The sequence below is a fragment of the Aythya marila genome, assembly GCF_965140915.1.
Source record: "Aythya marila genome assembly, chromosome: 11".
Classification (NCBI taxonomy): domain Eukaryota; kingdom Metazoa; phylum Chordata; class Aves; order Anseriformes; family Anatidae; genus Aythya; species Aythya marila.
The window spans coordinates 16,061,753-16,076,509 of record NC_139052.1 but is presented as its reverse complement, the minus strand read 5'-3'; the positions used below and the strand labels follow the sequence as shown (position 1 = coordinate 16,076,509).

The 14,757-nt window shown below is 42.5% G+C and overlaps 1 protein-coding gene across 4 annotated transcripts in view; it reads right to left on the bottom strand.

Annotated features, from left to right (window-relative positions):
* MCTP2 (multiple C2 and transmembrane domain containing 2) overlaps positions 1-14,757 on the bottom strand; it is a 125,507-nt gene that overhangs the window by 68,707 nt on the left and 42,043 nt on the right. For 3 of the 4 annotated variants that reach the window (XM_082768987.1, XM_082768989.1, XM_082768988.1), the window contains 2 exons: positions 9,617-9,781; positions 7,800-7,930 (listed from right to left, as the gene is read on the bottom strand). In XM_082768987.1, the coding sequence (XP_082625113.1) occupies positions 7,800-7,930; positions 9,617-9,781 (296 nt within the window). Of the gene's footprint in view, positions 1-7,799; positions 7,931-9,616; positions 9,782-14,757 lie in introns of those variants that run through there. The other variant, XM_082768990.1, reaches the window with a different exon arrangement.

The window sequence follows — 14,757 nt, the reverse complement described above, 5'->3', positions numbered from 1 at the left end:
CAACTGGACTTGGCTCCATTCACCACGACTCTTTGGGCCCGGCTATCCAGCCAGTTTCTAACCCAACGAAGCGTGCGCCAGTCCAAGCCAAGAGCAGCCAGTTTCTTGAGGAGAATGCTGTGGGAGACGGTGTCAAAAGCCTTGCTGAAGTCAAGGTAGACCACATCCACAGCCTTTCCCTCGTCCACCCAGCGCGTCACTCTGTCATAGAAGGAGATCAGGTTCGTCAGGCATGACCTGCCTTTCATAAAGCCATGCTGACTGGGCCTGATCGCCTGCTTCCCCTTCAAGTGCTGCATGATGACTCTCAGGAGGATCTGCTCCATGAGCTTCCCTGGCACTGAGGTCAAACTGACAGGCCTGTAGTTTCCCGGGTCTGCCCTCCGGCCCTTCTTGTAGATGGGCGTCACGTTTGCTAGCCGCCAGTCGATTGGGACCTCCCCCGATAGCCAGGACTGTTGATAAATGATGGACAGTGGCTTGGCCAGCTCCTCTGCGAGTTCCCTCAGTACCCTTGGGTGGATCCCATCCGGCCCCATCGACTTGTGCACATCTAAGTGCCGTAGCAGGTCACCAACCAGTTCTTCATGGATAATGAGGGCCACTTCCTGCTCCCCATCCCCTTCCACCAGCTCAGGGTACTGAGTATCCAGAGAACAACCGGTATTGCCGCTAAAGACTGAGGCAAAGAAGGCATTGAGCACCTCCGCCTTTTCCTCATCTCTTGTAACTAAGTTTCCCCCCGCATCCAGTAAAGGATGGAGATTCTCCTTAGTCCTCCTTTTTGTGTTGATGTATTTATAGAAACGTTTTTTGTTATCTTTAACGGCAGTAGCCAGATTGAGCTCCAGATGAGCTTTGGCCTTCCTAATTTTGTCCCTGCACAGCCTCGCTACTTCTTTAAAGTCCTCCTTAGTGGCCTGCCCACTTTTCCAAAGCTTATAAACCCTCTTTTTCCTCCTAAGATCAAGCCACAATTCTCTGTTGAGCCAGGCCGGTCTTCTTCCCCGCCAGCTCGTCTTTGGGCACGTGGGAACAGACCGTTCCTGCGCCATTAAGACTTCCCTCTTGAAGAGCGCCCAGCCTTCCTGGACCCCTCTGCCCTTCAGAACCGCCTCCCAAGGGACTCCACCAACCAGTGTCCTGAGCAGTTCAAAGTCAGCCCTCCGAAAGTCCAATACAGCGGTTTTACTGGTCCCCTTCCTGGCCTCGCCAAGAATAGTGAACTCCACCATTGCGTGGTCACTCTGCCCGAGACAGCTCCCGATGATCACGTCCTCCACCAGTCCTTCTCTGTTTGTGAAGAGAAGGTCTAGCGGGGCACCTCCCCTGGTAGGCTCACTAACCAGCTGCGTCAGGAAGCTATCTTCCACGCTCTCCAGAAACCTCCTAGACTGCTTTCTCAGGGCTGTGTTGTGCTTCCAGGATATGTCAGGGAAGTTGAAGTCCCCCACGAGTACAAGAGCTGATGATTTTGCAACCTCTGTCAGCTGCCTGTAGAATTCCTCATCCATCTCCTCATCCTGGTTCGGCGGTCTATAGCAGACCCCGACCAGGACACTAGCCTTATTGTCCCTGCCGATCCTAACCCAAAGGGACTCGACCTTGTCATTCCCAACCTCGAGTTCTACAACCTCGAAAGACTCTCTAATATAGAGAGCCACACCACCACCCCTTCTATGCTGCCTGTCCCTTCTATAGAGCTTATAGCCAGGCATTGCAGCACTCCAGTCATGAGACTGGTCCCACCACGTCTCCGTGATGGCAACCAAGTCGTAGCCTGCCTGCCGCACGATGGCTTCCAGCTCCTCCTGTTTGTTACCCATGCTGCGTGCATTGGTGTAGATGCACTTCAGCTGGGCCATTGCCTTATCCTCCGGCCTTGCCATTGTTCCCCCTGGCACAGCCCCAACAATCCTAGCCTCAGCCCCATCCCCCTTCCTACCTAGTTTAAAGCCCTCTCAATGAGCCCTGCCAGCTCCTGGCCCAGGATCCTTTTTCCCCTAAAAGATAGGGACCCGTCTGCGGCCATCAGGCCAGGTGCTGAGTAAAGTGCCCCATGATCAAAAAACCCAAAATTTCTGCGTTGGCACCAGCCCCGGAGCCACGTGTTTAACAGGTGGGCTTTCCGTGTCCTCTCTGAACCCCTCCCTGCCACCATAGGGATGGACGAAAACACCACCTGCACTCCCGCTCCATCCACTAACCGACCCATTCCCCTAAAGTCCCTTTTGATAGCCTTGAGGCTTCTCTCTTCGATGTTATCACTGCCCGCCTGGACTATCAAAAGGGGGTAATAATCAGAGGGGCGTACCAGGTTAGGAAGCTTCCTGGCAACGTCCCTGACCCTGGCCCCAGGGAGACAGCAGACTTCCCTACGGGTAGGGTCAGGCCGACAAATAGGGCCCTCTGTTCCCCTAAGAATCGAGTCAAAGCTGCTTCTGACCAGAATCGAGTCAAAGCTGCTTCTGACCAGAATCAACAGGGATGGCTTTGCCTAAAATATGCTCTTCTCTCTTCACTGTGCTGAGCGCACAACAGGTTGGAAGTTTACCCTTATTAACTGCTTTCAAGTGCTTTGAAAGAGAAACAAACCAGGGAGAGTACCAACACTGCTCAGCACGTAGGCTGCCTCTCAACACGGTTTCCAAGAATGAGAGGTTGCATTTAAAGCTCATTGCTATGCCTAGACACTTCAGAAAGATATGACAAGAAAAGAACCATCAGAAAGGAAAACAACAAACAAAAAAAGGCAAGCATTTAAGAAAGACCTTATCACTTTCACAACGCAGGTCAGCATCACCTTGGCTGCATTAACACAGTTGCTCCTCTGACTGCAGCAGTTTTACTGATACTTGAAGTATCAGTGTAAAAGGGGGAATGCATCATTATCTCATTTTTTTTATTTTTATTTTTACAGATGAAGACACAGAATCAAGGAGAGGGGAAAACTCAGGGTCACCCAGCTGGTCTGTGGTTCAGCTGGCAACACTGGCCACATCTCCCACATCGGCATTTCATACGCCACCCACTCAACAAAGCGTAGAACTGGGAAAAGCTGCATTTGCTTTTTATGTTAAGAACTTTCCACGGGGGAAAGAGAGAGGAAAAGACAGCTCTTTTAAACAACTGTGCATTTCTCACCATAAGATAACCTCAGAAATTTCCCGTATCTCAAAGGCAAAGTTAAATATGATTCTAGTTTGTTTTGGCAAATTGGAATTGTTTCACTTATTCAAAGAATTTCATTAGCCAAAGGTCAAAGAAAAGATTGAATATAAGGGTGTGGAGGTAGGAGGGATGCACATGTGGAGGGGAAAGCAGCAGGAGATGGAGTATAAGCATTTCTTCCTCAAATCATGTCTGATTTCCGTGCAAACTAACTTCCTTAAAACATCTGTGTTCACTCAAGGTATGTCTCCGTATTTTCTTTTGAGGAACTGAAAAGAAAATCCACATTTGCACTTGCAAATGGCTTAAGAAAAAAGAATCTGTTTCATGTAGGTTAAACAAGGTAATTGATCACACTGTAAAGGATGCATCTTGGTTAAACAATTAGATATTCAATTTGCTATATAAATTCATCACTTTACACACAAGCACTTCTACACTACTAAACAGAGTCTAATGATTTCAAAACTATTTCCCTCATCCTCCTGAAAGAGAAACTCTTCCTTTCCCTTTTTCTCAGCTTTATATCTGAAAGACTATGTTTCAGATAACTTTTTCCACAGGAAAACGGCAAGAAATTATGATGACGGGCACAGAATAAAACTAATGGAGACTATCCTTATTTTTTGCTCAGAAGCAGCCTGATCTAAATCCAAGGGGCCAAACTATCAGATTATTTGCACCTGAGGTGATGCAAATGATCTCCTGAGTTAAATTCTGAACATAGCAATCCCATCGCAGAATAGGACGGCTCTGCTTGCTGACAACTTTCCCTGAATTACATATTAGATTCAATAATCTTTCAGACACAGCCATATGCATGATCTACAGGGGATACAGGTCTGTAAGCTAAGAGCACATTGTGAAAACAAATGTACCACCTTTCTTACCACGATTAATTAAATGCTTTCCTCCCTTTTCTTGATCAATATAGAGGTCTAAGCCTCTATATTGACCTCTAGTCCTGTAGAGGATTACACCACCACTTTAGTTTTCATTTATGATTGTTCTTTAGACTTTCTGACTTACAGCCTTCATCTTTACTGAGAAACCCATTCTCCCCCCACCCACCCCTTTCCCCCTTTTTGGAATCAATTTTGAAGAGATGCAAATTTTACTTCAGAACAGTATGTACTAAGTTCAGAGTGAGCTGTTTAACTTTATCAAGGAAGGAAATGTTAAAATTTCACTAAAAGGTGCTGGGCTTAGCCACTTATCAGTAGTCATGGAGTTACATTTTATTACCCAATCCATAGTTCATCAAATTATCATGAGCACATGTCTTTAAATATATATATGATATCGTATACAAGTATATATCATAACACCTACACAAAACATTACCTTTTTTTTTCCCTCCCGAATTCTTGGAGCCCTTCACGAAAGAGGTCAGCATTACTACCACAATAGACAGTAACTTGTGTCCAAGATTAATATTTGGAAGGGGGATTTCAAATGCCACAGGTGTCAGAAAGGCAATTAATATGGTCCCATTCTGACTGATTCTAGACATAAATTTGGTGAAATTTAAATGAAAGGTTTGCACCCAGCCACCAAAGATTTTACTGCTTAATGCCAACTGCATGGCCTTTAGAACAGATTTTTTCCAGGTCACAAAAACACCCTTTACCAGAGGCATACCTCAAAGATATCAGACACGCTCCCACCTCATATCTCATCGTCTTAAGGCTTGTGATTTTTGTAAAAGCTCTTTCTTGATGTAAATTTGTGGAGAAAAGAACCACATTCTGTAGTATAATTTTTTTCAAAACATATTTCTTAATGCAGAAACACTCCCTAACAACTTGGCATAAACAATTTAACTCAGCCTCAACAAATTCTGCACACGTTAACACCTTTGTTTATTAATATACATTAACATCATCTCCTGTTTATAGCTTGCCTCTTATCCCAAAGGACACAAAAAACATTCCGCAACTGTTACTAGCAGTTCTGTGCAGACTAAATAGAGGGATTATTTCATCCAGCACCAAAATACAGCCACCCCTCAGTGTCAGACTGGCAGCTGAACCACTCAGTGCTGCAGTATATTAAGTAAGGAAGAAAAATTGGATCCCGTTGGAAATATAGGGACAAAGTAGGTAGGCTGAATGTAATAATTTAGATTGCATTGCGCACTGACAATGAGGGTTCATTTCATGATCGGAGAAGGGTGACATGAAATCGCACTGAATGCTTTCTCACTAATTCAGAAGTAGACAAATGCCCCAGGTGTTAGTCTTTAGTATCAAAGGTCCAATACATTTCTTATTCTATATATTCCATAGGCTTCAGGTCTTATTTCAAGAACAATATTTTACCTTAAAAACAAATTATGCCTGGGAAAAAAAAGACATGTTCCAAAGGGTTTAAAGCATCCATCCTACACGAAATCCCAGGTCTAATGGAACTAACAGGAGTCTTTATTCCACAGAAGTTCCGCAACACGGATCATCAGAAATGACTCCACCTTGTGAATCTCTTCATTTTAATATTAAAATATATATGCTTTTTTATTATTTTATTTTTATTTAAAGAAGGTTTAACCAACAATGTCCTGCCTACACAACCCTGGGAGAGCATAATGAATTTTACTCTATCCATAAGTTAACCACAGAATTATTAGTTAACACACAGCAAATTTTGCCTTTTCCTTAAAAATATGTGAATATTATTTTGGGACATACTGTTGTATGTAATGACTGAATATAGCACACAGCCATTTTACTAAATCTTTCTCATAGGGAAGTTGTGCAATCCAGAAATTTCAAGACTCAACTTGGAAGTCATGGAGACAAACACGGCACCTCAATTCTGTTTTTCCTACAGAATCATTTTCCAGACTACTGCATCTGAACCACTCATAAAAACATCATTTATTGGGTATCAAAAGTTTCTGCATTGTGCAAACATGGCTGGTTATGATGCATTTCTTACTTGTATTTGCAATTGCTCTTTAAAATCTAGTAAACTTTTTTCCTGATGTGATGCTACAGTGAAGTCTACTGTGCTTAAGGCAGCAACAGCAATATTTTCTCTTTGCTGACAGTAAAAATAACTTAAAGATAGATCTAATACACGGAGGGTTTCCCATTGCTGAAACCTTTAATAACACCACTGTTCATAGAATAAGCAGTTTGCTGATCATTTTTTGCCACCCTGAACATCACCTGCCTGAAACTAGTAGGAAAAAAAGAGGAAAAAAAATAAGGAAATTCCTCCACTGTCAGGGAGACAAAACTGAGGCAAGCCACAAATGTTGCTATGTTTCTTAACTCCAAACAGAAAATATCAGAAGTAATACAAGTAACTGTGAGAATGGAAGGAACAGATTCATCTCCAGCCACTTCTCCATGTGATGAACAACAGCATTCAGCCAGAAAGCATTTCCTGCTCTGCAAAACCACAAACATTTGTAGAGCCAAAGGGCATTGTTCTTTTCAGTGAATAGTTTCAAACTATTTGAATACTTAAAGCAAGAGAGTGTTCTTATTAGTTGCTTCTATTTGGTCAGCAAGTTGTGAAATACTCGCCAGGTGAGAATGCAAACAACTGCAGACAACATCCGTGCTGCTAAGAATTTAGAGGTTGGGGCAGTGATCCTGCAAGTGCATAAAGCACAAACAGACCCAAGCAGGGCTCTGGTAAATTAAATGGCTCTCAGTGCTGTAGTATGTAGCCAGCAGCATAGTTTGGGGAGATTGGTCTAGATGCCTACATTGCAAGCCAAAAGAAGGGAGGACAGCAATAGGAGGAAAGATAGAGTTACTCTAGAAAACCAAGACTGTATTTCTACTGTACAAATAGGATGTAGTCAGAGTGGACAAGAATAATCAGGATTTAACAGTAGGAACCATATTCTATTCCCATTAAAAAATTAAAATTAAAGGTTTAACTATAAGCTGCTGATGTGACATAATATATAGAATTTGAAATTACAAGGTGATAATTCAGTGGGACAAAATCAGGTATAAATTATGAGAGAGAGATCATCTGTGAGGTCACCCCTGAGAACGATGCTTTAAAACAGCAGGAGCTTGTGCAACAGTGCAAGGCACCAGCCCCACACAGAGGTCACATTTTGTGGTTCGGGCAAGAGATTACCCAAACAAAGCAGACTTAAGTAATAGGACCCATATGCAAACAAGGCTACACCACCAAGGTGCAAACAGAGAAAAGGCACACCAGCTCAACTCAACAGGAGCACAAAGGTCCCTAAGCTGGAACCAACCTGAAGCAGCAAAGCAGCCCTGCAGAGAGCAACAGTGGCTGGAACAATATCAGACATGTACAGATGAACACTGCCTCCTCGATGCCACCAGCTCTCCCAGAAACAGCTGCCACTGTGCTCCCACAGTATTTTGGAGTTTACAGTCTGCATGTGCAAAGTCAGCTTGGGTGTGTATGCATTCAGGTCATGGCTAATCAGTTAGCCAGTAGCAGGTTTTAATAAACATACCTTTACAGACGAATACACACATGACCAGAATAAAGAGAGAAAAATAAAATATTATGCTGGTAATGAAAATAAACTGTTCAATTTAAAATAATAAAAATCACATTGCCTTTTACATTTAACCCTCCCTCAGAGAATAAAAAAAAAAAAAAAAAAAAGAAAAACAACTTACGTTCCCAAAAGCTCCTCATGCTTTTTGTTATCCTTTCTCCAGACCTCAATGTCCAACATATCCTTCCTGTCAGAGAAGTAGTGAAAATCAAACTGTTCCCTCCACTGAGGATTTGCACTCTTACACAGTGTCTAGAAAACATGCAGTTATAATATTTACTTTTCTTAAATGGTACTTTTTTCCACAGTAAAGCACATATCAATTCTTCTACAACAACAAGGCCAGATATTAGGGCATCAAATACTAAAAAGGCCATTCAAACCAAAGCTCCATAGCCCACCACACAAAGCCTCGTATTTCCTACAAGCTCTTTCCCCTCCTCCAATAATGATAAATATTCAAATGTGATCTCAGTGAATGGCTGGAGAAATGCTGAAATGCAAGATGGATCCACCAGTTCCACTTTCAGTGGACCACAGTCATCATTCGATATCACTCATATTGGAAGAAATCAAGAATAAACCTTTTGAAGACTATCATCTTAAAACTGGTTTAAATGAATTCAAGAAATCAAACAAGTATTTTTCCTGTTTGGTGTTAAGATATAGGCAAAGTAGCAACAGCCATGAAAAATTTTAACATCCAGTGAATTCAGTATCTGTAAATTGTCCTTCTGAGTTCAGTGAGACCTTTCACGTGTTCAGGTTACTCTGAGAACACAAGTATTTACCAGACTAGGACTTAAATCACTTGCAATCACTTGTATCACAGTCGCCATGATCAGCAAGGCCACTAAGGGAATGTGCAACAGGATTAACTGGACCATGACAGATTCACCCCACCTTGTCTGCTTTTCTTGACCATGAGATTGTACTTCATAAATTAAACTCCAGGAAGGAACGTGAAGTACTGCCAATTAGAAATCTTACTACAGTGTTAAAGCTGCAGTCCCCAACTTTTTTTGGACTCCAGACAAAAATGCTAAGCAACTAGATCACTGCAGGCAACATTGTCCTGGACTCCCCCTCTTAAACTATTTAATTTTTTGTGACTGCAAACATTGCAGAGTCTTGCAAATTCATGACACGGCCTATGGACCATAAGGAGAAACATAAAAAGGAATCTTTACTGGAGTAACATATATTTATTCTAAAATAACTAACCCATTTGTTATTTTTGAAAGTTGCTTTTCTGAATAAAAAACATTATATCATGACCTTGGTTTGAGGTCTTTTGTGGGGGACAGAGTACAGGTTTCAGATGAGTCTACATCTGAATGTTATGTTCTGTGAACTTGCTCTGGACGTTTTGTACGGGAGGGGTTTTGTTTGTTTCCTCCTCCTCCCTCCACACTTCTAGTTCATGACACGCAGAGCTTTTGCATTCTCAACAGAATATTTTTTATTATTATTTTTTTAAACTACAGCTTCTCTCCTTCTCTCCTTATTAGACTTCAGAGATGAAATGCAGAGCTTTGGAAACACCACGCAATGAGCTTCCTTCTCCCTTCTCCCTCCCCCCTCCTCCCCCCCCCCCCCCCCCCTTTTTTTAAAAAAGGTAACATTTTTCAAGAAAAACACAGGTCTGCTTTCCCAGCATACCTAACATTGCAAACCTGACTTCTGTATTGGCAGAGAACAAAAAACACGTGTGATGTATGTTGCCTTGTTTCATTTCATATTAACATCAAACATCCATCAATACGAGTATGTTAAATGCACAAAAACAGATACACACACAATTCCCAACTTCCTATTTCTATATTGCCATGTATAACATTAGTAAAATATTAGTGTCCCTGGCATGGTCTCCTGGTTTTGATCTCACAAAAAAGATTCAAGAATAGTTCCAAACTTAAGGAAATCCTTAGTACTTACCTTACTCTTATATCTTTGATCTCCCAGTTTCAGGAGAATAAAAACCTCTGCCAAGCCCCCACCGGGGATGTTCTTCCCTTCCAAGAGTGTGATGGTGACCAGCCCATTCCACAACTGGTTCTTCCGCAAAGAGTCGGAGAGTCGCATACTCCTCATGAAACTCGACTGAAAAGCAAATCAGGGACACAAAACATTTACATACAAACCCAATTTTTATGCACACATAAATAGTGTGATGTGAAAAAGTGATATGAAATCATCAGAACTGAGAGAGGTATAACCATTCCCTAGTAGTAAGGAACTGAGGGCACAAAAATGCTAAGAATTTTCTGCCCGTTCCACACTATACTTGGCCCTGTGAACAGGCTGCATTCAGCATCAGAGCCATATCAGCACATTGGCTTAAACCAGCAGAGAAGTCAACCTCACCTGAGCTGTCTGAACTTCGATGAGAGCAGAGCTTGAGCATTTTGAGCAAACTCTTACCTTGGCTCAGGGCAAGACACAGGAGAGTGCTAGGGAGGAGAGGGAAGAAACAAAAGGGGGAAGAGGGGAGAAACAAAAGTAAACTTAAACGTCTCCAGCTACATCCACAAAACTTGGGCCTGTCCTTTCCTGTAAGACAGCCCAGATGTACAAAAGTCTACAGCCAGGTGAAAAACTGAAGTCACGTCTTCCACCACTCAACTGTCTGTCCTCTGCATTAGCTCTTTCCCTGCAGACCTCTGGAGCTGCCACTTCCAGAAACTGAGCTCACGAATCAAAAGTCCTGATGCTTGCTGAAAAAACTGACACGACTGGGATCTTTATCAGGAGTTATGGTTAACTGGTAGCCACATTTGTTACCTTCATGATTTCCTCCAACATAGGATGGCTGTGCTAACAGTTTGCTAACTGGCAATATTTTATTGGACAGAGGATGATTAAATAGGCCTTTATTTGGGGGGAGTAAGAGCTGGAAACATTAAAACTCAAGGCTATACTTTTCTTCTTGCAGTAAAAGCCCTGCCATATTTTACTCTTGTGAAGCAACTTTTAACTCGCCACACTTCAGAGCTTCAATCATGTCATATACAGGTGGGAGAAAGACGGAGGAGAAGATTTCACAAGTCACTTTAAAACAGGACGTGTTAGCTTTAAAAGCAAGTAAGAAATGTTGTTGCTAAATAAAATGATTGCAAAAGCACCTGATGTCTGAAGATTACTTTTTATGGATCAATTACCCAGCAACAAAATTCTTAAATCATGGGTGGTGAACTCACAAATTTTTTACTCGCTTTTTACTGGTTAAAATACCCAACTCTTTGAATCCCACAAGCATATTAATATACTTCTATTTAAACACCCCGTTTGGCTTTCCTGGCACACTGGAGAAAAATTCCTACCTTTAAAAAGAAAATGAGATTTTGATTCATAAATCCAGCTGCAATGTAATTTTTTTTTTTTTTAAAGTTCGTCTTTTAGGCCAAAAAGCTAAAGCATGACTGTTCCCATGGACATACTTCAAAGTCCCGGCAGATATATTCCTCCCTAAACACTGCAACTATTTCAAAATCCTTTTTATAAAAAAGGGAGTAATGTCCACATGGGATCAAAGGGCATTCTGCAGTCTGGCAATCGCCTTAGAAAAATGGCAGTGCTTCCATGAAATATGCCCTAAAATAATTTTGCAGCTTGGTATGTCCTAATTTCGAATTGGATGTTTATCTTGGAAAGGCTTCTATCTAACTTGTCCATAAAACAGCTCCACTTAGCTCTATGAGCCCTGTGAAAATGGAATCCAAAGCTGGCTATTAAAGGGGCCTGGAGATTGCTTCCATATGGCATAACAGCATGGGAGTGGAGGGCTAAGGCCTACAGCAGGCGCTGCTTGGCTTGAGCTCCCGATCTATCCATGGACACTCGTTGCATTACACCGTAACATCTGGATTATTGCTTGTAATGTCCCTGGGAAATATCCACTTCCCATCAAAGCCTTTATCTATCTCAGTTGTACTTTGAACATTTTAGTATTTAACATAGTCATGTTTGATGTGATGTACTTGCTGCTTTAGGACCAAGGATTTTCCCTCCCCCCACCCTTCCTCAGAGGAGGAAGAGGTATTTGATGTTAGTTCACAAAAAAAAAAAAAAAAAAAACAGACAAAGTTTATAATCTGTGTTACAATTTCTTTTAAAAACAAAACATCCAGTTCTCTTCAAAGCTTCCAGGCTGAACACAAAAGAGAGTTCTTATCACTCGGTTTTCAAATCAAGTTTGGATTCCTTTCATTTCATACCCAGTCCAGTATTGTAAGGAGTCACGCAGTGGTGGTGGGGTCTTCCTATACAAATTTTGTCCGATACATAACCCTACCCTATTAGCCAAAAACTTGACAGTTCAAAGGAGTGTTGAGAGGTACCCAAACCATTCCCGGGAAACATCAGCACCTGCAGCTCGGTATTACTAGAGCACATTGCAATGCATCAACTCTGACCTCCCAAAACAGGTGGCCCGAAGCAAACAGCTTTGTGCACACACACACACACCTCTTCTGGATGGCTGCACATCTGCAAAAGCACTCTGTGCTGGGGTGCTGAGTCCATCTCAGAAGAGGAGCGTGTTGGCCTCCAGCTATGTTAACAGGACCTGGCTTCTCCATGGATAATATCTAGCATCGCTTTAGAGCATCACAACGGGTAAAGGAGCCAAAATGTTTTCAACTGGTTTAGGGCATGGTGCTGATCTATACCACCTCCACACAGGCTCGATGATGCAGCCTGCTCCCAACCTTCCCCAGCCCAGCTCTCCCACCTCCTCAACCCTCTCTCTAAATGGAGCAGCATGAAGCCCCAGGAAAGCTGTTTCACTTGAGTCCCCGCAAGACAGCCGATCAGATTAAGAATGCTTTGGATTTCCTTAATGTGCCCGGGTCATTCATGCTCAGCAGGTCTGACACATCTCCTGTGCCTCGTATTGTCTACGTGCACACCAAAGACCTGATCTGTGTGTGCTCTGCAGCCACCTCCCCAGCATTCCCACATATTTTGCAGGCTATTCTTTTGACCACCCTGATGGAAACCCCAGCCAAACAGGCACTGTCTCAGTTTCCACTCAGTTTCTGGAAGGAAATATGTCTGGGGAAACCCAGATATGTGGTAGGCCCATGGACCTGGGCCCTCAATGAGTCAACTTTAGTGTTGCCTGGGGAAGGTTTTACTACAGAAAATGCCTCCCAGGTGAAAAGAAATTAATAGCACATTATTTATTTCAGAAGTCTCAACTCCTCTCTGATATCCTGCACCTACTTATTTCAAACAGATTTACACAGAGTTAATTGATTAAACTTCACTGCCTCCCTCTGAGTTTGCAAAACTATTAGAGAGCAGAGCACACAGTAGTGCAGTCATTAGTCTGACAAAGTCAGTCCGTGGTAAAACAAGCACTAAAAAAATTCCTCCAGCCATCACTATACTAACCTGCCTTCACACCAGAAAAGTCAAAACCCCTCTCTATGCCAGAGAGAAAAAGAAGATGTTACCACTTAATTAGCAATAATTTTAAACGATTTTTATCTATTCAGCTCTTCCCTTCCCCTGTTACCACCCAAGCTACAGACTGCTCTGTGCTTGGGTACTTCAGCTCCTCCCGTCTCCGAACCCTAGCTCTTTCCAGCTGTGCTCCCAAACTAGATGCCAGGTCCCTCAGGCCTTTCTTGCTGTATTTTTCTGCAAACCCTCTGCAGTCAGCCAGCTCACACTCTGGCTGCATCCCAGATAAAGGTGCCTTGCAGAGGTACAGAAAAGTTGGCTGAAGCTCGGATCAGGCTATAGGGCTGGAAATTAGGAAACACATGCTTCATGATGGAAGTTGGCATATGTCCTGAGCACAAGACATTGGACAAGTTTACTTATTCCCCACCACCATCCATCACTTCTGAAATTAAGCTTCTGGCCCTGAGACCAGAATTTGAGGGGTTGTTTCCAGACAGAGCTCTGACTTCAGGGCTCTGTGTGCACTGAAGAATTTTCACACATGCATCTGGTGTGGGTGTTACTCTGCAAATAACCAGCAATACCATAAAGGTCATCCTTATGAGCAGTTCAATGCTGTAAAATGGATAACAACTTGAACAAAAAGCATCCCTCGCACAAGCCAGACAGAAAGAAAATAGTGAGCACAAGAATATACAGAAAGCTTTATTCTGAAAAACAACTAAATGCTTTGAAAGTTTAAGAGATCATGTTTACTGCAGATTTAGGGATAGCAAAACATCAGGTAAGTAGTGAAATATCTTTTCTGAAGCAAAAGAATAGTGCTTTCATGAAGCAGGACCCTGTCACAAGAGGAATAGAAGTTTTTTTTTTGTTTTGTTTCCTCTCCATAATACTTAGAAAGGACATTTCCCTGGAAAATAGCACACATCTCTGAAGTGAAAAGAAAAAAAAAAAAAATCAGTGCTGACAATATAATTTTCAGAATCTAGTTTCTGGTTTCAGAAATGAATATAAAAGCTTCTCACATGAATTTTCCATTTTCCACTACTTTCTGGTTTTGGTTTAAAGAAGAAAGCTGGACAAAAATGAGCAGGTGGGCCATATTCCACCTTCACAGAGACAAATACAAGAGATGAGCAAGAACGTTTGAGCTTTGGAGGAGAAAGAACCAGCTCATTGACCCAGCTTCACAAAATCCTTTAGGAGCTCAAGTCTCCCTGATAGCACCATTTGGATATAATCTCCCTCTGTAGGCACCCTGTGAATGCCCTCTGGTGCATCAGTACTGCTTTCAAATCTGTCTCTTTTCCTGATGCACACATACATGCCCCAAGTTCAAACTTGTTTTTGAAGCAATAAAGAGATGCAGAAAAATTGTACATTTAAATGACACAGTGAGGTGGCCAAGTGTGAAGTGAGCCCATCTCTCACATCTTTCATTTAAAAGGATGAGACAGGACATCAGAAAGCCTGCTGCAATCCCTGTGAAGAGGTCAAACACAGAAACTGGGCCACGTAATTTGCCATTTGAGAAAACAACAACACGCAAATATGAAGACTCTTTGGACCTCTCCTCATTAGGCAGGGAAACCATTTTGCAGAGGCAGTCTCCCCCTGGGAAAGAGGAGAGGGCAGCGAGAAAGGCAAGTGAACCAACACGAGAT